Source organism: Myotis nattereri (assembly GCF_964212035.1).
Source record: "Myotis nattereri genome assembly, chromosome: 12".
NCBI lineage: Eukaryota > Metazoa > Chordata > Mammalia > Chiroptera > Vespertilionidae > Myotis > Myotis nattereri.
The window spans coordinates 39,132,442-39,157,078 of record NC_138087.1 but is presented as its reverse complement, the minus strand read 5'-3'; the positions used below and the strand labels follow the sequence as shown (position 1 = coordinate 39,157,078).

At 41.8% G+C, this 24,637-nt stretch overlaps 1 protein-coding gene across 1 annotated transcript in view; it reads right to left on the bottom strand.

The window, feature by feature from the left end:
• Positions 1 to 24,637, bottom strand: part of PIP5K1B (phosphatidylinositol-4-phosphate 5-kinase type 1 beta) — a 281,029-nt gene that overhangs the window by 120,526 nt on the left and 135,866 nt on the right. The window contains exon 4 of the mRNA XM_081103450.1: positions 9,562 to 9,692. Coding sequence (XP_080959576.1) covers positions 9,562 to 9,692 — 131 coding nt within the window. The remainder of the gene's footprint in view (positions 1 to 9,561; positions 9,693 to 24,637) is intronic.

Sequence of the window (24,637 nt, the reverse complement as noted above, 5' to 3'; positions counted from 1 at the left end):
GACAGCATTGTTTCTAAGGACGAAGGGTTGGAAGCAACCCGGATGTCTCTCACAAGGGGACTGGTCAAATTAATTATGGTCCGGCATACACTGGAATACTATGTAGATATTTTACAAAGAACAAGGAGGCTTAATATGCAATGACATGATACGATCTCTAGGATAAATTAAGTGAAAAAAGCATGATGCAGATACTGTGTGTGGCAAGGAAAAAATATATTTTGGGCAGGTATATGTATAAAAAAATCCTTGAAGGATGCCCTGGCCCAGTGGCTAAGTTGTTGGAGTGTCATCCCGTACACCAGAGGGCTGCAGGTTCAATTCCCAGTCAGGGCACATACCTAGGTTGTGGGTTTGATCCCTGGTTGGGGTGTGTTTGGGAGAGAACCAACCTATGTTTCTCTCTCACATCAATGTTTCTCTTTCTCTTTCTCTTTCTCTCTTTCTCAAAATCAATAAAAACATATCCTCGGTGATGGTTAAAAAAAAAATCCTTGAAGGATAAACATGCCCCTAGGAGCAGTGATAACATTGGGTAAAAAGGGCACGGAGACCAAAGTGACACTTTCCATTCTTCCTTTTAAAAGCATCATGAGGATAAACCCTTCTCTGTATTACTATTCACTACACTGGAACATTTTAAAAGTGAGGATTAAAAGCCATGAGCTTAAACACACACACACACACACACACACACACACACACACACACAGAGCACTGCACGCTCGGTGCCACAGCAGAAGGGGTTGCTTCAGCGCATCAAGCTGCTCCAGTGACTAACAAATACCAGCCTGACATGATTGAAGCTTTCCTGAAGGAAATGAAAATTAATGGGGCTGTTGGCTCCAGCTAGAGTTTGTCAGGAGCTACAATGCACAAGAGCAGAACCAACCAGCAGGCCCGGCAAGGATCGGCCAGCAGACACCAACCTGGGCTTCCTGATGTCACGCTCTGGCAGAACCACTGGCTGTGGCGTGGGTGCTGGCCACAGCTGTCCAACATGGAGGCTCCTCAGCACACGGGGAGACGGCTCAGCTAGGGCAGCTAAACAACTGCAATCAACATGAGTCTGCTGCCAGAGGAAGGGTCCCACTGAAGACCCTGGGGCTCTCCTGCCTGCGCTTGGTCTTCAGCAGAAGACTGTGCCCAGCACCTAGACCTGCTCAGCAAAAGTCAAGTCTCCGGAAGAGCAGACCTCTTCCCAGGTTAAGATTTACATCAATGAGCTTATGCAGGGTTTGAGGGGGAAAAATCTACTTTTCTCTCCTAACATAATTTAGAGGCTTTGGAAATTTCAGCTGGGAGGTTTTCAGCGGTGGTTCTAGATGTCTGACTCCCATGAGCTGGTACAATTCCAACAATAAAAATTTGGAGACTGCATGAAATTTCCAAATTTATGTTACCAAGTAGGAACCTACACAACTGAGCAAACACACAGTACTATCCCTATCACGTTATAAAGGAAAGGGTCTGCTAATGCCATTCGAGGAAGAACCTTTGACTAAAGAACAGCACTTTCTCTATTCTGTCCTTTTCTCTATTTCACCAAGAAGCAGTCCAACTTTGACCATGGACTGACTCTGGCATTTTGATATTCACCTTTTCTGAACAGAGTTCAATTATTTTTAAAAAATGCTTTTAATAATTCTAGAGAGTGAGAGGGAGAGAGAGGGAGAGAGATAGAAACATCGATGAGAGAGAAATGCCCTCTACAGGGGGTCGAATCTGCGACCTGCGCATGTGCCCTGACCAGGAATCGAGCTTGTGACCTCTTGGTTCAGGGGTCAGTGCTCAGCCACTGGCCCACACCGGCTGGGCCAGAGTTCAATTTTTAAGGCCAAAGCCAGTGCTTGCTGTAAATCCAAAAATACACATTTCTTAATGGCAATGGATGCTTAGAATTACAGTGTTGAAGCTTGAGGAGACATTAGCCACCATCTGAGATTTCCCCTTTAGCAGATAAAGAAATCAAAGCCCAGGAAGGGAAAGTAATGGCTTAATGTGGTCAGGAACAAACAAGATTGGGAAATTAGATCCACACCAGAGCAGCCCCTGCCAATTCAGGCAAGGTGGAGATCTTCTCGTTTCCACATGACTCTATTTAACCAGTGAAATAGAAATTGGTCCTCTCTTTTGCCAAAATAGATAGTGCTCTTGGATGGAAAAACAAAGCAAAACAAGAGACATACTCCTTGCTGGTGCCAACCCCTCCTCCGCTGAGCTGCCTGTTCGACAGGAGGCAGTAGTCTTTAAAAGTCAGTAGCTGAGCCCTAGCTGGTTTGGCTTTGTGGATAGAGTGTCAGCCCACGGACTGAAGGGTCCCAGTTTCAATTCCAGTGAAGGGCACATACCTTGGTTGCAGGCTTGATCCCTGGCCCTGGTCAGGGCGTGTGCAGGAGGCAACCAATCCATGTGTCTTGCTCACATCAATGTTTCTCTCTCTCTCTCTCTCTCTCTCTCTCTCTCTCTCTTTCTCTCTCTCTCTCTCTTCCACTCTCTCTAAAAGTCAATGGAAAAATATCCTCATGTGAGGATTTACAACAAAGTTGGCAGCTGAAAACAGCTTAAATTCCGAAACAAAATAATGTATTCCGGGTGTCACTGTATTACATGGTATGTCACTGATTATTTAAGTGTTAAAACCTCCCAAGCGGTTGTTACCATACCAGGAAATTGTGCTTTTAAGAAATTGTGCTTTCAAGGCAATTCCAAATAAGGCAAAATGTTATATAATATTTGGTACTTGCAATAAATCTTTTATTTTGAAATAAAGGAAGAGATACATAACTTTTACTGCTAGGAAATCAGTTTCTTCCCATCTCCACTACATATGCTGAGCAAATACTTAAAAGGGTTTTGACTTGAAGGGGCATCATATTATTGGCTTGCCCAGCGATAGGAACTTATCTCACTTAATCCTGAGAAGAGTATTGTGACAGTTTTGTATTCTATCCACATATATATAAAACTTGGTACAGAATGTCTGTATAGATCGGGGCAGGGAAGTGGCGATCTTTTAGAGCAGGGGTCCTCAAACTACGGCCCGCGGGCCACATGCAAATACAAATATTGTATTTGTTCCCGTTTTGTTTTTTTACTTCAAAATAAAGTATGTGCAGTGTGCATAGGAATTTGTTCATAGTTTTTTTTAAACTATAGTCCGGCCCTCCAATGGTCTGAGGGACAGTGAACTGGCCCCCTGTTTAAAAAGTTTGAGGACCCCTGTTTTAGAGTCTCTGTTGCAGCTACTCAAGTCTGCTGTTGTGGAAAAGCAGCCACAGGCAATATGTAAGTGACTGGATGTGGCTGTGTTCCAATTAAACTTTATTAACAAAAAGAGGCAAAGAGCCGAATTTGTGCTGTGGGCTGTAGTGTGTTGGCTCCATGGGATACATACAATTCTTGGATGAGTTTATGTCAGCATTACCTGCCAGGCAGGTAGTTGGCTAGTGTGTCAAAACCGTAACATCTAGCACTGATGTCTGGAAATACTTACATAAACCTTTGATGTATACATTTGCGTGGCATTTAGAAAAACGTTTTACCCTCACAGTAGTTCTGAGGAATTCTCTCCCCAGTGAGGGTACTCCCTAGTTATTCAAATAAATCCTGAACAGCATGGCCACCAACTCTAGGGGCAGTCCATTTTCTGCAAGCATCCTCACATCAAGCTCAATTCTGTTTACAAGGCAGGAGAATTTTTAGAAATTCTTCAGTTAGATAATCATTTTTGAAAACAGAGATATGCAACTTTTACTGCCAGCATTCCAACCATATTTCCCACCTCGGAGAAGGCAGTGATGGCACCTCCTGCAGGGGAGTGGAGGAAGGGATCAGAGTTGCTGGTAAAGGGGCAGGAGAGGCAGATTTAGGGTCACAATTCTAAGGTAAAAGATGGGTTTGTTTTCTGATTCAAAAAAGCAGGAATTTTGTTCCTGTGCTTTATTGCCATAGTGCAGGGAAAAACAAAACTTTAGAGCCAGCCACAGCTCATTTCATATCCTGGCTTTACCATGTATTTATTGGTTGTATAGCTCTGGATTAAGCCACTTCATATCTCAAGGCCTTGGTTAATTCATATGTAAATTTTTTGGGGTAAAGATGAATGGTAATTAACAACATTAAGTATTATATGTTATGTAATATATATCAATTAAGCTATGCTTGGTGCATAGTTGGTACTTATAAACCTTACCTCCCTTTTCCACCTCTGTTGCAACTACCAAATATCTAAACATGGTACAAATGTTATGAAACATCCTTTCCTCCTAATCTTACTTGCACATGGAAATGTATCTGCAATCTTGAATTTATGATCACAGCACAGAAATGGGGTCAAAATATTAAGATCTGGTCATGGTTCTCTACTCATCTACTTGGTAATTTTGGAAAAGCACAGAGCCAAATTGTTGACAGAGCTTTTATATCCCTCTTCAAATCTTAATCAGGTCCAGAGCTTTTTCCATCCATAAAATGAAGTAACCTGTAGACCAAGTACATACTATCTAAAAATAACCTTGACTCATTTTCGAATAAATAAATAAAAAATAACACAATACACTGGGTTGCTAAGGGAAACGGATTTTGCAGCTTCACAGCAGCAGTGATGAAAACATCTCAAGGCGCCCTAAGGAATGCGTTCCCTCCATGACCTGGACGGACTCACCAGAGGCTTAAGAACGCTTCAGTCGCTTCCAACAAGAGCCAGTCCGCCCCACCTCCCTCATGCTCCTCCCCAGGCAAGTGTAGAGTATGGATGGATAGGGAGGAAGCATTATTGGGCAGCTTTGTGGAAATATAATTGGCATACAATAAAGTTCATGAATTTTGTCATGTGTATACCCCAGTGAAACCATTGCCACAATCATGACACTGAATTTATTCATCATTTTTTTGTGGCATTTTGATTGTATAGTGCAGTGATGGCGAACCTATGACACGCGTGTTAGAGGTGACACGCGAACTCATTGTTTTGGTTGATTTTTCTTTGTTAAATGGCATTTAAATGTATAAAATAAATATCAAAAATATAAGTCTTTGTTTTACTTTGATTGCAAATATCAAAAAATTTCTATATGTGACACGGCACCAGAGTTAAGTTAGGGTTTTTCAAAATGCTGACACGCCGAGCTCAAAAGGTTCACCATCACTGCAAAGGAGATGCAGCAAGTCCTCCCTTAACATCACTGATAGGTTCTTGGAATTGCTGAGATCGATGTATAACTGTTGGGGGCCAGATGTAAGCTGGCAAGGTCCTTGCACCTAAAGGGGCTAGCAAGGCTGGGACCCTTACCCACACAGTTTTCCCAGACTTGTTTGGATGGCGATTATCAGTAGAATGAGAACAGCCTTTCATGGCTTACCAAGAAGTCTGTAACTATTTACTGAGATATGCTGTACTGAGAACTTGTCCTTCTGTTCTCTCTCTCCCTTAGAGATTAAGAGGAACAAAGAATACATTCCCCTTGACAGATCTCCTACTCAGTGTGTTGTGTATAAATAGGATTGTGTGGCTAATAAAGTTGCTTCAGTTCCTCGAGAGCTGCAGTCCTCCCGATCCCGCTTTCCTGTCTTTCTTTTCTCAATTCCCACCTCCCTGCCTCAGCCCGGCTCAACCTGTCAGGCTGGCCCTACCTATAACAAAATAAATTTTACTATAGCCTAGCTGATATAATCAAAAGTTACGTTCTTGTGGTCAAATAATCTATGACAAAGGAGGCAAGAATATACAAATGGTATTGGGAAAACTGGACATATATATGCAAAAAAAAAAATGAGACTGACCACTTTCTTACACCACATTCAAGGATGAACTGAAAATGAATTAAAGACTTAAATGTAAGACCTGACACAATAAAAAGAGAAGAAAACATAGGCAGTAAACTCTTTGACATCACTCTTAGCAATGTTTTTTGAAAATATCTCCTTGAGCAAGGGAAACAAAAGAAAAAAAATAAACAAATGGGACTAATTAAACTAAAAAGTTCCTGCACAGTAAAAAACAAACAAACCATGAACAAAACAAAAAGACAACCTACCGAATGGGAGAAAATATCTTCCAGTGATATACCTGATAAGGAGTTGATATCCAAAATACGTAAGGAAATCATACAACTTAATACCAAAAAAACAAACGTTCTGATTTAAAAAAGAGCAGTGTACCTGAATAGACTTCCAAAGAAGACAGATAGATGGCCAACAGATAAATGGAATCATACTCAAAATTACTAATCATCAGGGAAATGCAAATTAAAATCACAATGAGATATCACCTCACACCTTTCAGAATAGCTACCATCAATAAATCAGCAAACAACTGTGTTGATGAGGACATAAAGAAAAGGGAACCCTTGTACACTGTTGGTAGGATTGTAAATTGGTGCAGCCACTATGGAAAACAGTTTGGAGATTCCTCAAAAAAAAGAACAATCATATGACCCAGCAATTCCACTGCTGAGTATTTTATCTGAAGAAATCCAAAACACGAATCCAAAAAGATATATGCACCCCTATATTCACTGTAGCCCTATTTACAAGAGCCAAGTATTGAAGCAACTTAGTGTTCATCAATAGATGAATGGATCAAGAAGATGTGAGATATATATATATACATACACACACACACACACACACATACGTACACACACACACACATACACACAATGGAATATTAATCAGCCATAAAAAATGAAATCTTGCTATTTGTGACAACATGGATGGACCTAGAGGATATTATGCTAAGTGAAATAAATCAGATAGAGAAAGACAAATACCATATGATTTCACTTATAGGCTGAATCTAAAAAATAAAATAAACAGAAAAAACTCATACACACACACACACACACACACACACACAGGAGAGAGAGAGAGAACAATTTGATGGTTTCCAGATGGGAAGGGTTGGGGCAATGGGTGAAAAAGGTGAAGGGATTAAAAAATACAAATTTCCAGTTATAAAAATTGTCATGGGGATGTAAAGTACAGCACAGGGAATAAAGTCAATAATAACTATGTATGGTGTCAGATGAGTACTAGATTTATTGGGGTAATCACTTTGTAAGTAACAGAAATGTCCAATCACTATGTTGCACATCTGAAACTAATATAATCTTGTTTGTCAAGTGTAACTGAAAAATAAATTATGAGAAAAGCGCCTATGAAGACCTTATTTATGTGCTCCTTACTGTAAAGTATCTCATACAGTGTCATGTATAATTTAGTTGCTAAATAGACATAATTTTAATATTTAAGATTAATTTTAAAATCATGGAGTTTTATTACATGATTCTTACAAGTAATAAGTCTAAGAACAAATTTTGTTATTTACTAGGAAGATTATACCTTCAAATTGAAAGTAATGTCTAGGCCAGTGGTTCTCTGACTTTTAATTACCTAGAGGACTATCAAAGCAGATTCCTGGATCCCACCTCCAGTGTTTGAGTCAGCTGACTTGGGGTGGAGCCCAGGAACCTGCATCTCTAACACGTTCCAAGTGATGCTGGTACTGCAGGTCTGAGGACCACATGTTGGCCCACACTTTCCCCAGTGCCCAGCAATGGTTGGCTCTGTTGATTGGACACCGTGAGAAGAAGAGATGAGCAATGATGGAGCACCCTGTCCTTCTTTACGAACCATCTTCAGCGACCTGCTCCCACCACCCTGAACTCTCTGCCAGCCACCCTCCCACAAACGGCCTCTGCTCCCCGTGTTCTTTGTAGCTGAAGAAAAAAATAAGACTGACATGGCTGGGAAAAGGCCCTGGAAGATCCCGAGAGCTCGAACATCCTGAGAACACATTTATAGGAATTATGGGTCTCACAGGTCATACCAAAAGGTTGAGGTAAACTCATGACCTCCCGAAGTTATGTCAAAGTATGTAGTTCATGCACTGTTTGTTTGGAGTGACAAACAGACTGTTAAAAACAAAAACATGGAAGAATTTCCAGCTCTAGAAAGAAGAGCAGTGTCATAAGCAAACAGGATTATACCTTAGGCCGTGGGGTTGTCCATTTTCTCTATGGAAACTAGTTCTCATACCTGCTAAGGGGCCCTAGAAGAGCACACTCCAAAAATTTTGATAGATTAACTTTATTCTTCAACCAAGAGCATTTGAAGCAAAATGAGTCTGTCTGGATTCATACCTGACTTTCAGTATTTATGGGCCCCTTTGTGGTTAGGTGGGCACAGTCACCTACAGGTGTTACTTCCAGCCAGTTGACACCTGGACATACAGATAAATGTAAGTAGCACTCCTCTGAAATCAATATATTTTTATTGATTTCAGAGAGGAAGGGAGGGGGAGAGAGAGATAGAAACATCAATGATGAGAAGGAATCATTGATGGGCTGCCTCCTGCACGCCCCACACTGGGGATTGAGCCCACAACCTGGGCATGTGCCCTAACCTTGAATCGAACCGTGACCTCCTCGTTCATAGGTCGGTACCCAACCACTGAGCCATGCTGGCTGGGCATCCTCTGGAGATTTTTTTAAAAAGTAAGGTAATGAGAACACTGAGAGCTGAAGTTTCACCCAGTCATTCTCATACAAGTCCAGTCATCATTAAGAACAAAAGTGGCTCATTTGGAAGAAACATATTTTAAAAAAATAAATGTGCCTGATAAGTCAATCCTCATAGATCCAAAAGACAAAATAATTACCTCCAATCCCCAAAACATGCTAGACCACGAGTAAGATATATTTAGGTAAAAGCAGAAACATTATAATAGGAAAATATGTTGTATCTAGAATCAAATATTTATATTTAAAAAATCCCGTCAGCAGTGGTGACATTTCCAATTTAATAATGATTACTTCTCTTCCTAGACTAAGCTCGTACTGGACTTAAATTTTTGGTTTATTTACTTTATTTTGGTAGAGCAGACACAATATAAAGTTGCTACTGTAACCATTTTCATGTGCACAGTGCTGTGGCATTCAGTACATTAACATTGTTGTACAACCATCACCATCATCCAAACTCAGATTATTTGCTGAATTGATTATCCACCCCCCCCATACAATTAAGTTAAGGTAGCATGTATGGGTAACGTGGGTGTTTTTGCAAATACGGTATCAAAATATTGGGAACCTCATCAATTTTTTTTGAGGGAAATTAAGTGGAACGAGTTAAGTTACAAAAGCAGCTAAATGAGTGGACTCAGATGCATGCCTAAGTGTGGGTCCTCCCAGCCCCCCTTTTAAATTAGGGGTAACAAGAACCTGGTGCCAGCTGCTGCTTCTCGGACGTCCTCTTATTCTAAACCTTCACAGACATTACTCTGTACTGGCTGCATTCTTTCCCACTGACTCCCAGTCTTTCTCCCTTCGGTCCTTCAGGCAACATCACAGCTAATGACAACTGGCGCCCAGGAGGAGACGCGCTTCCCATCTCCACAGAGAAAACGCAGGCCACCTGATGCGGCAGGAAGTAACCGTCAGCTGGGCTGCTTTGGGTCTGCGCCGCTTTATGTGCGCACTGGCAAAAAGTCTTCAATGTGGGGTGTCGCAAGGAGGGTTCCTTAGCATGAAATATCACACACAAAATACATCTTCTTACCTGGGCAGGAACACACTTTCCACCACGTAGAAGTCTTGCATGAGAACATCTCGGTCTGGTTTGGACGTGAGATTACCCACTGTGTATCCTATTCCCAGCTGGATAGCACCTTTGATGGCAGATGATGCAGTCTGCAAAGCAAACACGCGTCCCGGGATTAGCCTCAATAGTCGGGGCCTTGTTCAATGTTACCAGCAGCAAAAAAGGAGTTAGGTTTTTTTTTCTGCTCCTAAGCAATGAGGAAGCTAGGCTTGGAGAGATGATAGGCTGCTTCTTTTGATGGAGAGCTTATTCCCAACACCAAGGACTTTTCTTGGCATGAAATTATTTTTGTGGTAATCCTTCCTACCAATATTTTTTTAAAATATATTTTATTGATTTTTTACAGAGAGGAAGGGAGAGGGATAGAGAGTTAGAAACATCGATGAGAGAGAAACATCGATCAGCTGCCTCCTGCACACTCCTTACTGGGTTTGTGCCCGCAACCAAGGTACATGCCCTTGACCGGAATTGAATCTGGGACCCTTGAGTTGGCAGGCTGACGCTCTATCCACTGAGCCAAACCGGTTAGGGCTCCTACCAATATTTTTAAAGTCAAATTATAGTCCCAAATCTCCATCTTTCTTTCATTGAGAACTTTGAAACTTGCCAGAACACTTTCAGTAGGTAGCACCATAATTTCTACCAAAAGATAAATGGTACACTCATAATTTTTAAAATTCAGAAGTTCTATAACATACCTATGGATCAGGAAGAATATTTTATCTCATAAAAAGTGAGAGAACAACAAAGTAATTTGAGTTTTAGAAATACACAAAATTTAATTTGGAAACTGCTTACTAATATTGCCATTGATATGGATCCACAATCAAAATTTCCTACACTGATCTGTGATAAAACACATAGCATTGGGTCACCAGTCTTTCCAAAGTACCACTTTTCCAATATCATTCCATAATTAAATTGACATAATGTTAACTTGAGGAATTACTGTCACATATGTGTATATATACACGTGTGTATATGATTATATGTATATATAATTGTAATCAGCATAATAGGAGATAAAGAATATTTGAATGCATTCTTCTTAATGGTGAAAGGGTATCATATTTCTATGCCTTGCAGTGCCTAATGTAGTACTATGTATACAGAGGGAGCTAAATTAATACTTAAATCAGTGGTTCTCAACCAAGAATATCTGGCATTGTCTGAAGACATTTTCTGATTGTCATAACTGGTGATGGTAGTTTTACTACTGGCATCCAGTGGGTAGAGGCCAGGGATGTTACTAAGCATGCTATAATACACAGAACAGATTCTCATTACAAGGAATTATCCAGCCCAACCATCAAAAGTGCTGAGGTTAAGAAACCCAGACTCAAGTGAATATAACAAATCATCTATTTTGTAAAACAACACTTTCTTTTTGAGTTAACATTTTTACTTAGCAACCCCTTCTCCCCCCCCCCCCCCCGACACACACATGTGTTGTTTTTCTTTCTTCACACTTTTAACGAAGAACCTATCTCTCTTCTTGAAAAAAAAATGTATCCTCTTGATTTCTATTCCAGAACATGGTCTGGGGACAACTTTTACCTTTTCTGGTGGGCTCATTCCTTCACTGACTTCTCATATTCTATTTGCTATAACTGCAGCCTCCCCAAAGGTTTGATTATTGGCCCTCAGATTTCCTCAATTATGTAGATAATCAATCCACTCTTAATGGCTTCAAAAACTGTCTCAATGCATATGACTCTCAGGCCCTTTAAGTCTGTTTGGATGCTGTTCTATCATCACACATCCAGTATATACACACCAAAACTAATATCTTACACCAGTGGTGGCGAACCCTTTGAGCTCCGCGTGTCAGCATTTTGAAAAACCCTAACTTAACTCCGGTGCCGTGTCACATATAGACATTTTTTCATATTTGCAACCAAAGTAAAACAAAGATTTATATTTTTGATATTTATTTTATATATTTCAATGCCATTTAACAAAGAAAAATCAACCAAAAAAATGAGTTCGCGTGTCCCCTCTGACACGCGGGTCCTAGGTCCGCTGTCACTGCACAACTTTCCCACCCCACCGCCAAGACTGGTTTCTTCTTCTAAGGCTCTAGAAGCCTCAGTCACCCAAGGCTGAGCCCCAGACCAACCACATCTAGCGCAGGGCTTAGGTCCCCAATAAATGCTGACGTCACCGGAAATGGCCACGATCAATCCGCCCCGCTTAGTCGCCCCACTATCACTTTCCCATGAAGTCACCATTTAATTGTTTTCTTCCTCCACCACAAACATTCCATAGCCCTAAGTCTGAGGACAACCACCAACTACCTTCCCTCCTCCCCACAGGAGATGGAAAACTGTCTTGGTGGTTTTCTCTTTTCACTTGACTTTTTACTTAAGATCCTGGGGACAGCAAGATGGCAAAAGACTGAGACGCAAACCATAGTGCAACTGGTGCTTTAAAAAAAAAAAAAAAGAAAAGAAAAGAAAAGAAAAAAGTTTGCTGTTTTAATACTCCCTCGCTGAGCTCTGCCATGCCACCAGTTGGCATGGGTGACCTTTTGTACCAACAGCTCTGACTTCTGAAGGCTGACATGATTTTCATTTTAAGCTCTCATAAAAATTCAAAAGGCCTCTCTCCTCCTATCCATCACTCCAGCAATATGGCACAAGATGTGACATCAGTACTTTCCAGACGACCCAACTCCAAAACGTTCTGTTCCAGACCTATCAATAGCCTCACACGCTCTCCAAGTTTGCTTTCCCCACCCCACGCCCCACCTGACTCTCTATTTCTGCTTAATTCAGTCATTTAACACTTCTTGGGCCGGAATACCTGCCAAACAGATGGAGTAGCCAAGTCTTTGTTGATGCCCCTACCACCCCCAGCAATAGAAAGTAGTCAAGGTTGTAGGAGTCTATATCTTGTGTTTTCAAACTTTAGAAAACATGAGACTCACTGGAATGCTTGTTAAAACAGACAGAAGGCAAAACCATGGAGACAGTAAAAAGATCAGTGGTTGCCAGGGGGTGGGGGAAGGGAGGGATGATTAGGCAGAACAGAGAGGATTTTCAGGGCCAGGAAAATACTCTGTGTGATGCCATATGGTGGATACATATCAGTATACATTGGTCTGAACCCACAGAATGCACAACCCAAGAGCGAACCATAGTATAAAGTAGGGACTTTGGGTGATCAATTGTAACCAATGCACCCTTTTGGTGGGGGGTGTTGATAGTGGGGGAGTCTGTGCATGTGCAGAAGGTAGATGGGAAATCTCTGTACCTTCCTCTCCATTTTTCTGTGAACTTACACTACTCCAAAAAATAGACTTACAAAAACAGTCAACGGGCATTGAAAACCAAACCAAAACCAAAACCAGACCGGTGGGTGCAGCCCCAGAATTTCTCACTGAGAAGGTGTGGGGTGAGGCTCAGGAATCTGTTCTTGCTTTAAAAAGGGGCACTGAGAGAGAAAACCGCCTTTCTCCTGGGGTATAAGATCAGATTCTGAGTTCCGGAAGGAATAAGATTTTGGAAAGGACCCTGTTGACATCTGTTTAGTTAAAACAAACAAAAAAAAACACAGACTTGTAATACGATTGCTTTTCCCTTCAGGCTCCTTAAAATTCAAGTGCTCTGATGGGAGAAGTAATAGGAATTGCAAAAAAAACAACAACAGTTAATCCTTTCTGATGAACCATTTGTGCCGGACACTTGATGGATAACCACAATTGTCATCACAATCTATCACAATCATAGCACATACTTACACAGTGTTTACTAAGGGGCAGGCACTGTTTTAAGTGCTTTTGGTTAGACGAAGTCTTTTATCCTCACAATGACCCTCTGAAGTAGGTACTATTATCATCTCCATTTTACTGGCTCAGAGAGGGCTAGTCACTTACACTAGGTCACATAGTGCAGAGGTGGAGGTGGGACTGAGACCTGGGGAGTCTGGCTCTGGAGTTCAAGTGATACACAGGCTCACTGCAGCCTGTCAGAACCTCTGAACTCACTTAACCCTTTCAAGGACCTTGCAAATTAGCAACTACCACACCATGTTACAGGTGGGAGATTTAAGGCCAGCAAGGTTAAGCAACTCGCCCCATTTGCATTGCTAGTGTGTGGTGGAGTCTGGATGCAAAGCCCACACTGTTTACACATCGTTTTGTTGTCTTCTGTGTGTTTTTTTCCAAAATGAGCCTAGAATCAAAGTCGAAGTTCTCCTTAAAGTCTAGCTGCTTGACCTCAGCAAAGGTAGCAGCGTGGTGAAGCCATTCCTTTTGATGAAGTAGGGATAAAAATTCTTTATTTGCTTCGAATCATATGCAACCACGGGGAAGTCCAAGGAAAACCTGTAAGCCACCTGGTAACCCAGCATGAACACCACTGTTAATGCCACTGCTAGTAACACAGGGAGGTATAAACACAAGAAGGTATTTCGCTGCCACAGGAGGAACGGCACCTGGAAGTTTCCTTCTCCCCGTCTCTGTGTAAAAGTAAATGCTTAAGCATTGGTGCATTGGGGCAACATTAAAAAGCATTTTGCCTACTTCAAGGCAGTGTCTGGCTGTGCTCATTGTGCATGTGGTTTCTTGAGTCAGAGGAGTAAAGGTCCCATCACCTGACATTTCCCCGAGGCGGGCAGGTGGGCGAGGCTGCAGTATTTCCTACCACAGCCTCTCCTGAGCAAGACGTGCTTTAGAACTAAAACCGAACCGCCGCCGCCTGGAGTGTCTCTGATTAGCAGATTAGTAAGTCATGATGATGACCAAGAACCTTCTGCGTACTGCAGGTGGTTGCTCCTTTAGAACCAGCAGTTCTTTCCCTGCAAACTCTGAGCCACTAGCTCTCTCCTCTTTTCTCAGGGATACCCACCAGCAGGCCAGCAAGTCCTTAGCGAATCAACAGCTTCACACACACACCACACGCTCAGCTCTTCCAATTTTCTCTGCACGGCTTTGCATAGGCTCTCAGAGAACTGAGACCGGGTCATCTTCCCAAAGGGGTCCTTTGACACCCTTACAACATATAGCGCTAGATTTCAGAACATAGCAAAACAGTCTATTTTTGATTCAGGACTTTTCAAGGGCTAAGTGGAGGCAACAAGCTTGGATATTAGAAAAACCTCTAAGACACCTGATACTTCAAGAGAAAACCACATAATATCACAAAAGCAAACCATAAACATTTACTTCCATAGATCCTCTTTCCTAACTCAAACTTGTTCAGGGATGATGGTAATTTTAAGAGGAAAATGAATGTCCGCTTGCATGTGTGTAATGTAGCCTATTTTTCAAAGCACTATATTTTTTAATGATTGCATTTGATCACAGTTGTTACAGAAGTAGGGTTTATAATGCCCATTGTATGGATGAAGAAACTGTGCCTTTGGGAGATTAACTTGATCTAAATTCCTTCTCTAGTGTGTGATAGAACCGGGAATGGTCCTCTGACCTGGGAGGCCTCAGGTCAGTGCTCTCCCACTGCACACTGCTTCAGCTGTCTGAATTTTCTCAGCTGGAGATGAATCTGATTGAAGCTGAGAAATACTTGAAATAGGAGATGATGATGATAGTAACAATAACACTAAGCGTCTACGCACACCCACTATTAGGGAAGCAATGATCCTGACAACAGTCAGAGTTGAAATGACCTTACATTAGTTACAGGAAACTGCTTTCTACAGCACAATGTCTATGAAATTAGATCACTTAATATGCCATCTGATAACACTGGCTGGCTGTAAAAGGAAGTATTAAAATATTTCATGTCAACAGCATTTTTTCAACCCCATGGTGTTTCATCCCTAATTACGAGATTATAATAAGCCAATAGGTATGCTGCCAGAGTGGCTTTTTTCAAAAGTAAAGATAAAATTGTGTCACTACCTTGCTTGAAACCCTCCCTAGTACCCTCCCTGCAGCATTAAGTCCAAACCCCTTAGCTCTACACGGAAGCCCATCTTATAATATTACTTCCTCCTTACCTCCCACTGACTCCTGCATCCAATATAAAAAGATGGTTTTTTTTAAATAAACACTTGTTGACATCACCTGAAATGGCCACGGTCAACCTGTCCTGCTTAGTCACCTCTATCCTTTGAACTTACAAGTCCATGAACCCCTAATAACTGCACATGAAAATTTCTGCTTGTGTGTATCTTCCCCAAAAGGGACTTTCTCTTTTTCTCAGAAAGCTCATTTTCCCCAAACCACAGGCCTAGAGAGTCTAATTCTAAATTAGAGAAGTCCATTGACAAGGCACCTTAGACTAGGCCATTAAAAGGGGTTCAGTGACACCTCTTAAAAGCAAGAGAAGGCAATCCTTGTCCAGCCAGGGAACACCCACCCCTGTCCCTCATTTCCATGGTTCAAGCCCAGCTCCAGGTTCTCCCTCCTGTCTCTGAACTTATACTCAAGAAAGAAGGCACAGGCTTCTTATTTGTCCCAAGGATGGAACCTAGGGAGAAAGAACGAGGAATCAACGGCATGAAACTGGTTGTAGGACCATGGAAATGAGATAGTTTTCTAGGAGGCAAGCCTAATCCTTCTAAAAAAGACGCAGGACCACATCTCGCCTTCAGGTTCCTTGGACCTTTTCTCAGGTCCCTCCTTGTATTAGTTTCTTGTGGCTGCGGTAACAGATTACTTAGTGTCTTCAAACAACATGCACTTATTATCTTACAGTTTGGGCGGTTGGAGGTCCTAAAATCGAGGTGCTGGCAGGGCGGATTCTTTTGGAGGCTCTGGAGGAGGATCCATTCCTTCGCCTTTTCAAGCTTCTAGAGGCCGGCCGCATTTCTGGGCTTGTGGCTTCTTCCTCCACTTTTAAGGCCAGCAGCATCTTCAAATCTGTCTCACTCTTAATCTCATTTGATCTCTCCTTCTCTCTTTTTCTCTCTCTCAGCTCTGCTTTCGTGAACACACCTCATTTTCTGACTCTGACCTTCCTGCCTCCCTCTTATACAGACTCTTGTGATTACATTGGGCCCACCTGGATTATCCTGGATAATTATCTCCAGCTCAAGATCCTTAACTGAATACACCTGCAAATTTCCTTTTGACCATGTGAGGCAATATAGTTACAGGTTCTAGGGATTAGGACACAGACATCTTTGGGCTCCATTATTCTGTGCACCACACTCCTCTATTTCAAGATTGACTCTGGCATTTTTTCCAGTGTTGCCCCAAACAAAGAGAAGAGCTCCCCTCAGAACTCCATTCACTCAGATGCTGTTCATTCTGAGAATTTTCTGTGAGCTAGGCATTGTGCTATGTGTTAGGGAAAGCATGAGTCAAAAAAAAAAAATAGAACATTGTCCTTGCTCTCATGGGAGTGTCTAAGTCTTGTGGGGGAAAGAGATATTAAACAAACAAGGATATGCATACATAATGACATTTGCTGTCAGAGATGTAAGCAACAGGGAGATGTAACTGAGCTCACAAGGGTGGAGACCCACTTTAGAATGGCAGAGTTAGGAGAGGTCTACCCGAGGGGTGATATGCAGGCTGAGACTTGAAAGGTGAGTATGAGCCAACAGATAGGTCATAACAAAAAAGGCTGGCTGTGTACACATCACGTGCCAGGCATTCTTCCACAAACTGGGGATACAGAAATGACCTGGCCAGAGTCCTTGCCCTCAAGGAATTGAGAATCACATTAGAAGGCTAGGGGAATTGATTGTGAGGCAGAGAGAAGCAGCAGTTCAGCAACCAGAAAGCAAACCATTGTGGGTGAACTATGGTGGGAGAACATCAGAATAGGAGGCTGGAAAGACAGGAAGATCTAGATCTGAGCCTCAGAGGCCACGTTCAGGGTTTGATGTATTTCAATAAGGGAGTAGCATTCTAATTTGGCTATTGCGTGGAGAACAGATTGGAGGGAATCTATGAGGGAAAGCAATTAGGAGACAGTGGTTCATATTGAGATGTGGGTGGCTGAGAGTAGGGGGATGAATAGGAAAGTGGACAGAAAAGTTGAATGTGAGATATACAGGGTGTCCCAAATATGTATACACATTTGGAATAACTATTAATTCCAATGGGTTAAATCTGAAAAGAAAGAAACATCAATTGAGCTATCAGCTGTTTAAGCGTGTATACATTTTTGGGAGGACACCCTGTATTTTGCAAGGAGAAACACAGGACTTACTATGAGCTAGAAATGAGGGCTAGAAAAGCACTAAAATGCTTCCCGGTTTTTTCCATGAGCAATTGAGAGGATTGAGGTTGCTTTACCAAGCTGAGGAGACTGAAGGAGGAACACAGTTTTGAGGGGAAAATTACTGGTAAGAGTTCCACTTGAGATGCCAACAAGACATCTAAATGGAGATGCCAAGATACAAGTCTGGAGCTTAGAACGGAGGTTTGGGCTGAAATTTTGAACTTGAGTGTTTTCAGCATATAAATGGTATGAAAATCAAAGGGCTGGGTAAGTAACCTAAGGAGAGAGGGGAACGTTCTCAAAGGGCCCTGAGGGAGGTCAACATTTTGGGATTAGACAGAGAAAGGAGAACCTCTGGAGACAAAGGAGTGACTGCAAGGGTGGGAAAACATGGCTTCAGAAAAACCAGAAGAAAATTTGAAGAAAGCTGTGATAACTGTTTCAACAAGTGGCTGTTTCATTTGATAATATGAATGTTACCTACAACTTGATGGAATATCTAAACCTAGGCGTTAAATTCGCTATTCTTTTCTCATTTGCATCACAGATTCATACATTAAGTCCAAGTCTATTTCTAAAATATTTGACAAACGTATTTAATAAGCTCCAGTCAAATTATGGCTTCATTTGAACCATGTTTTAAAAATGTTCTATATATTTAAAAATATTAAGTTAAAAAAGTAGGTTATAAAATAAAATGTGAAGAACACAAACTCACAAGTGTACTTGTACACATCCACAGAGGAAAACAAGACAGGAAGGAAGTATATTTAACTGCAATAATTATCTCTGCGCAGTGTGATAGTGGGTGATTTTTACTTTCAAGCTTGCGCTTCTCAGAGCTTCTAAATGTTGTGTTACAGGTAAGAAAAGAAATATCCTCCAATGAAGGTGCTATTACTATGTTTATGAAGACATTTTGAGGGATAACAAAGGCATGTTTGGGATTTGTTCATCTTTTTATCCCCCGTAGCTGTTATACTCTTATGAAGTGTAATCATGATCAACTATGTCTCCCTCTGTCCCTCTAAATTTATTCTGGGCTTAGATCATCCCCTTTCCTAGGATGGCATTTAGGGCAGGTCTATGACCCTTCTGGTGACTCCAAGAATAAAAGGTCTTCTGCTTATTTCTAGTCTCAGATCATTCAAAATGGTCTCATGTAGGGATCTGGTTTGTCTAGTCCAGTGGTTCTCAACCTTCTGGCCCTTTAAATACAGTTCCTCATGTTGTGACCCAACCATAAAATTATTTTCGTTGCTACTTCATAACTGTAATGCTGCTACTGTTATGAATCGTAATGTAAATATCTGATATGCAGGATGGTCTTTGGCGACCCCTGTGAAAGGGTCGTTCGCCTGCCAAAGGGGTCACGACCCACAGGTTGAGAACCGTTGGTCTAGTCCATTTAAAGCAAAAACTTTAAATATACTGGGGGGAGCCATCTCCCCCTCCCTGCCACGGACAAAGCTGGCCTGGCACAAGCTGGCCACCAGCAGTGGGAAGGGCTGGGGGCTTCTTTCTTTTTTCTACCTGCCTTCTGAGGGGAGCAGGCAAGGTTTTACCGGAAAAATACAGTTAAGATGTCTCAGGCACTCCACGTGTATCCACTCTCTCTGCGGGATGACGTCACAGAGCTGCAGTTGTACCTACAAGCGGCAGCTGTATCCTCACCTTTCGGGGAGAACACATCCCTGGCTGGTAGTTCCTCAGAGATGACCACATAACAGCTAACTCCATCTCTGTGCCCTCAACTGGTCACAGGTCATTATCCTGAAACTATGGGAATCAACAAGCAATACCCAACCCCAAACTCCCCCTGACCTTGCTCTGAGGGTGACCAGAGCAGCTGACCGACAATTCTCTCGTTCTTCCAATTTCCCAGGAAATACTACTGTCTACTGCCCCCCTCATGCTCCAGTGAACATATATCACGCTCGGGAGTGGTCTCACCGAAGCCCTCTTTCCTAGGCTGGCCATGATGGACAGACCCTCTCTCCACACTCCACCCTACGGGCCTACTCCTGACATATCAACTCCCCAACATTCCTTTTCAGTCTCCATATCTCACAACCAAGCTCTTTCATAGACTCGGGGTGATCACTAAACTGGACTTAGATCACCTCCTTCCCCAAATTCAGGCTGGCACCTGACCTTGCAATGTGATTAAAATTCTTCCAGCCTTCCAGTTTCTACTGTCCTAGACTGATTCACAGGTCCTGCTCAGAACATGGGGTTTTGGTGAGCTTCTCACTGTGTTCCATTCTACCTGCCACCTGACTCATCATTTCAGGCTTTTGTAAAAAATACTATCTCCCAGCATAAAAACCTTAACTGTTTTTTTTGACTTTCTGTAGAAATGAATCTAAATTCCTTGCTTGCTCCTCAAGATTTTCTACAATCCCATGCCTGCCAGTGCTAACTGCAATAAATAAATTACCAAATGCTAACTTCTGTAAAAAACACACCCTGGACACATTTATTTCTTAATGTGGAACAGCCCACTGCGGTGTCCCTGATTGGAGTGCTTTTCTCTGTTGGGTGGTGTCCTGCATGCTTGTGGTGGTATCCCCTAGGGTCGTGGTCGGCAAACCGTGGCTCGCGAGCCACATGCGGCTCTTTGGCCCCTTGAGTGTGGCTCTTCCTAAGCCTTAGGCGTACCCTAATTAAGTGAATAACAATGTACCTACCTATATAGTTTAAAAAATTTGGCTCTCAAAAGAAATTTCAGTCGTCGTACTGTTGATATTTGGCTCTGTTGACTAATGAGTTTGCTGACCACTGCCCTAGGGTCTCAAATTCCTCCAAGTGCAGCTGCTGATAGGAGAAGCAGTAATGGTGAAGGATGCCACTTCCCACTTCTTACTACTTATACAAGGAGTCACACTGCAGGACATTCCTCCAGGTCTGCTCTGTGTCCTGGGACACTCCCTGTGCAGCTCCTGTACATTAAGGGCTTCCCAACTCTGGCCTCCAGGTGGGTTTGGCCAAAGGGAACCTCCACAGCAGCTTAAAGGGAGGTCTGAGAGTGACATCAGGCCTTTACTCCTTTCCTTCTCTCCCGGTGGGTTTGACTCAGACCGGTGTGTCCTTCTGAATGTTACAGCTCCTTTCTTGTGAGCCTCTCCAGATAACTCCTATTTGGGTTCCAGAAACTGTACCATTCCCTTACCTCTCAGGCCAACATTTTGACCCCAGATATTGAACTATCACTTGTAGTTTCCTTATACTTCTCCCACATCTTTGCAAACAGTGCCTTTTAAAAACTCTTTTCAAATCCTCCAGTTTTAGTGTGTCATCCATTTACTGTCCAGACCCTCTAGATCAGTGGTTCTCAACCTTCGCTGCACATTAGAATCACCTGGGAATCTTTTTAAAATCCTGATTTCTGGGCCTCATCATCCAGAAATTCTGTTTCTTTGTTTCTTTGTTATGGGGTGGGGCCACAATATTAGTAACAAAGAAACAGAATTTCTGGAGCATGAGGCCCAGAAATCAGGATTTTTAAAAATATATTTATTGATGTTTTTTACAGAGAGGAAGGGAGAAGGATAGAGAGTTAGAAACATCGATGAGAGAGAAACATCGATCAGCTGCCTTCTGCACACCCCCTGCTGGGGATGTGCCCGCAACCAAGGTACATGCCCTTGACCAGAATCGAACCTGGGACCCTTGAGTCTGCAGGCCGACACTCTATCCACTGAGCCAAACCAGTTAGGGCCAGAAATCGGGATTTTAAAAAGATTCCCAGGTGATTCTAATGTGCAGCCAAGGTTGAGAACCACTGCTCTAGATAAAGACCCACTCACAGCTCATTAGCAAGGATGAGCCACATGGCCTCACCAAGATGCTAGTAGGGCTGGCTTCGCAGCTTTGCTATGGAAGAGGGGCCACAAATTTTGGTGGAAAGTCTGTTGCATTGGCCATACCGCAGATCCTATCGCCTCTACACAAACTCAAAACTTCAGCCGAACCTTCCCGCTTACACTTGCCTCGTGATTCCTGGCCTGCACATGCTGATCTCCATGACTTCAATGTTGGTCTTCTCCATTCTATTTGGTCTCCTACTCACTGTCCTGAGTCCATTTTTACCACTAGTCTCCCCAGGCATTGCTCACATGGCAGCTAGACATGATTACCCCCTTCTCCCAGTAAGAGTGATTTCATAAATGACTCTGGGGTATTCTGTTTCTTTATGGCTGGCAACTACTTTCCTAATACAATTTCTTTAGCTATTTACATTTTCAAAAATTAAGAATACTTCAATACCATTATAATGATGTACTCCCCTGGGCCTGCATGGACCACCTATGGTGAAAGTGCCTCAAAACAAGGTCATTCTGACCCACTAGGTACAAAACAACCTTGGAAGAAGCCCAAGATAGATCCACTTTATATTTAATTTTCTTTATTACTAAGCAGCCTTTTAAACAAGATCCCATTGTATCCACTTGTTTGAAAGAAGATTTGATTCTCTAAATGTGATAGAAAAGGCAGAACAAAGAAAAGGTGATCCATGGTTTCTTTGAAATGATCTCCACCTACTTATGTGAGTGGGGGTGAAGCACATCCTCTCACTGAAATGGAAAAACATATTAAGCAAACACTTCTCATTAACAGGAAAATACTGTACTTGAGTATTCAGCAGTGGAAAATTATGCACACTTAATTGCCCTTAAAAAGAGATATGCCATCAACTGCAAATGAAGTTTTTGATTTAAGATAGAACAGGATTGCAAGTGCTATTATATTAGCCTTCTAGAGATATTACAGTGTAGGCTGAGACAGTCATCCTAAATGTGGCACAGCATAATATCCTTAACACTATTCCTACACACCAGGGAAAAGGTTTCATTTGTTTGTATATTCAAATAAAAACAGTATTTACGTGATACAAATACAAATTTAAATTCAACAGATAAAAATAAGGATTGAGTTTTCATCCTTCTAGAATCATAAAAGAAATTTCACATAGTATTGCATTTGCTTGCAAGGGAGTTTTCACTTTCAAATAATATGTCGATGCTAAGCACTGTTCTGGAGGAATAACAAAAAGCTTATGGCGGATGTTGCTGGTTGTCCTCAGTATCTAGTCACCCTTCTTATTTAGCAGTTGTCCTCAATGAGGGTTGGTTTTGTCTGGCAATATCTGGAGACAATTTTGAATGTCCCAACTGGGGAATGCTGCTGACATCTATTGAATACAGGCCAGGGATGTTTACAGCCTACAGTGTGCCCTCTACCCCACCCCCACCCCCCAACTCCCTCCAACAAAGGATTACCCAGCCCCAAGTATCAGTAAGGCCCATACTGAGAAATCCTGTTGTACAGCAATAGAGACTTTAATTGGGTATTTTGCAGGGCTCTCTTGCAGCTAGGTGTTGTCACATGAGTAATTTCTGACCCCTGAGATGTGACAGGAAATGATGTGTCCAACTCCAAGGTCACACCAATAACAGGAAGGGGGGAGTGTTCTCTGCAGATGTGAGGGGTGCAAATGAAGCAGCCATCCTTGATCATGTTTGGAAACGGTGCACTGTGACGACAGAAAAACAAGAGAGAAACCTGGGCCCCTGATGACTCTGCAGAGGAAGTAAATTACCTCTGTACCGTTACGTGAGGGAAAAACAAACTTCAGCTTGGCTTAAGCCACAATCATCCTGGTTCTTGCTTCAACACATAAGTGGACCTATATTTCAAGAGCATATAACCTATGAACTTACAGCCAAATGCTTTTTATCTGAAAAGTGATGCAGATTCAAAACTACCTCAAAATGAAAGAGAAATGTCTACACAGCTAGCCTTGCTTAATTTAAAAAGTTAAATCGAACATGTGGCTATTGAGAAAATGTTAAGTAACTCTTAACTATGGAAAGTAAAACACAAACGCACCCTTCTCAATCTCGCTCTTTAGAGTTAGCCAGTGTCATGTGTTTGGTATGCGATCTAGACTTTTTTCTCTATCCATTGAAAATGTATATACACGTCTGTACATTAAATATTGGACTCTACTACAAAGGCTGGACTGCAGTTTACTTTTTCACACAATATCCTTCCATGTCCATGTCCACAGACAGCCATTATTTTTAATGGTTATGCAGAGGTGCATAGTTGTATATGGCACAACTGTTTTAATGATTCTCTAACTGGAAGGCATGAGGGATCTTATTCTTTCGCTGTTTTTAATAGCAAATAATGCTGTAATGAGTGTCCTTGCTCATATATCCTAAACCCTTATTTCTGCAGCACAGATTCCTAGAAAAAGAATTGCTGAGTTTAAGATATGCACTTTATGCTTTGATAAGGACTGCCAAAATGTCTTCTAAAAGAGATTTCATCAATTTATATGCTCATTGACAGAGTAGAAGAATGCATTTGTCATCAAACACTCACCAACACTGGTATCATTAATACCATTCACTTTTTCTAAACTTGCTCTTTTCGTTCTTATTTTCCTGATCACTAGAGAAGGATCCCCTCTTTGTGTGTTCATTATATTATTTGCCTTAAACTTAATAATTTTATTTTTTATGGCCACACACTAATAACCATGCTTGATTATTTTACACCAATTAAAGTTAAACTGCATTTACAAAATAATCCCTGTGGAAAATTTAAAACAATTGGACTCCATGTTGATCCTGTGGAGTTTTTATTTGTTAAATTGTAAGCTCTCAGGGGGCAGAAACTGTATCTATCTTTATCAGCTACCCAATAAAGATCTTCTTTACTCCCCTTTACTGTAACAAAAATATGCACTTCTCTAGATAGTTTTTAAATCTGAAATAGTATTTTAGAATACTTTACACCCATATTACAGTAGAAATTATTTTTCAACTGGCTGGCGTGGCTCAATGGTTGAGCGTTGACCTATGAACACAGTGATGGCGAACCTA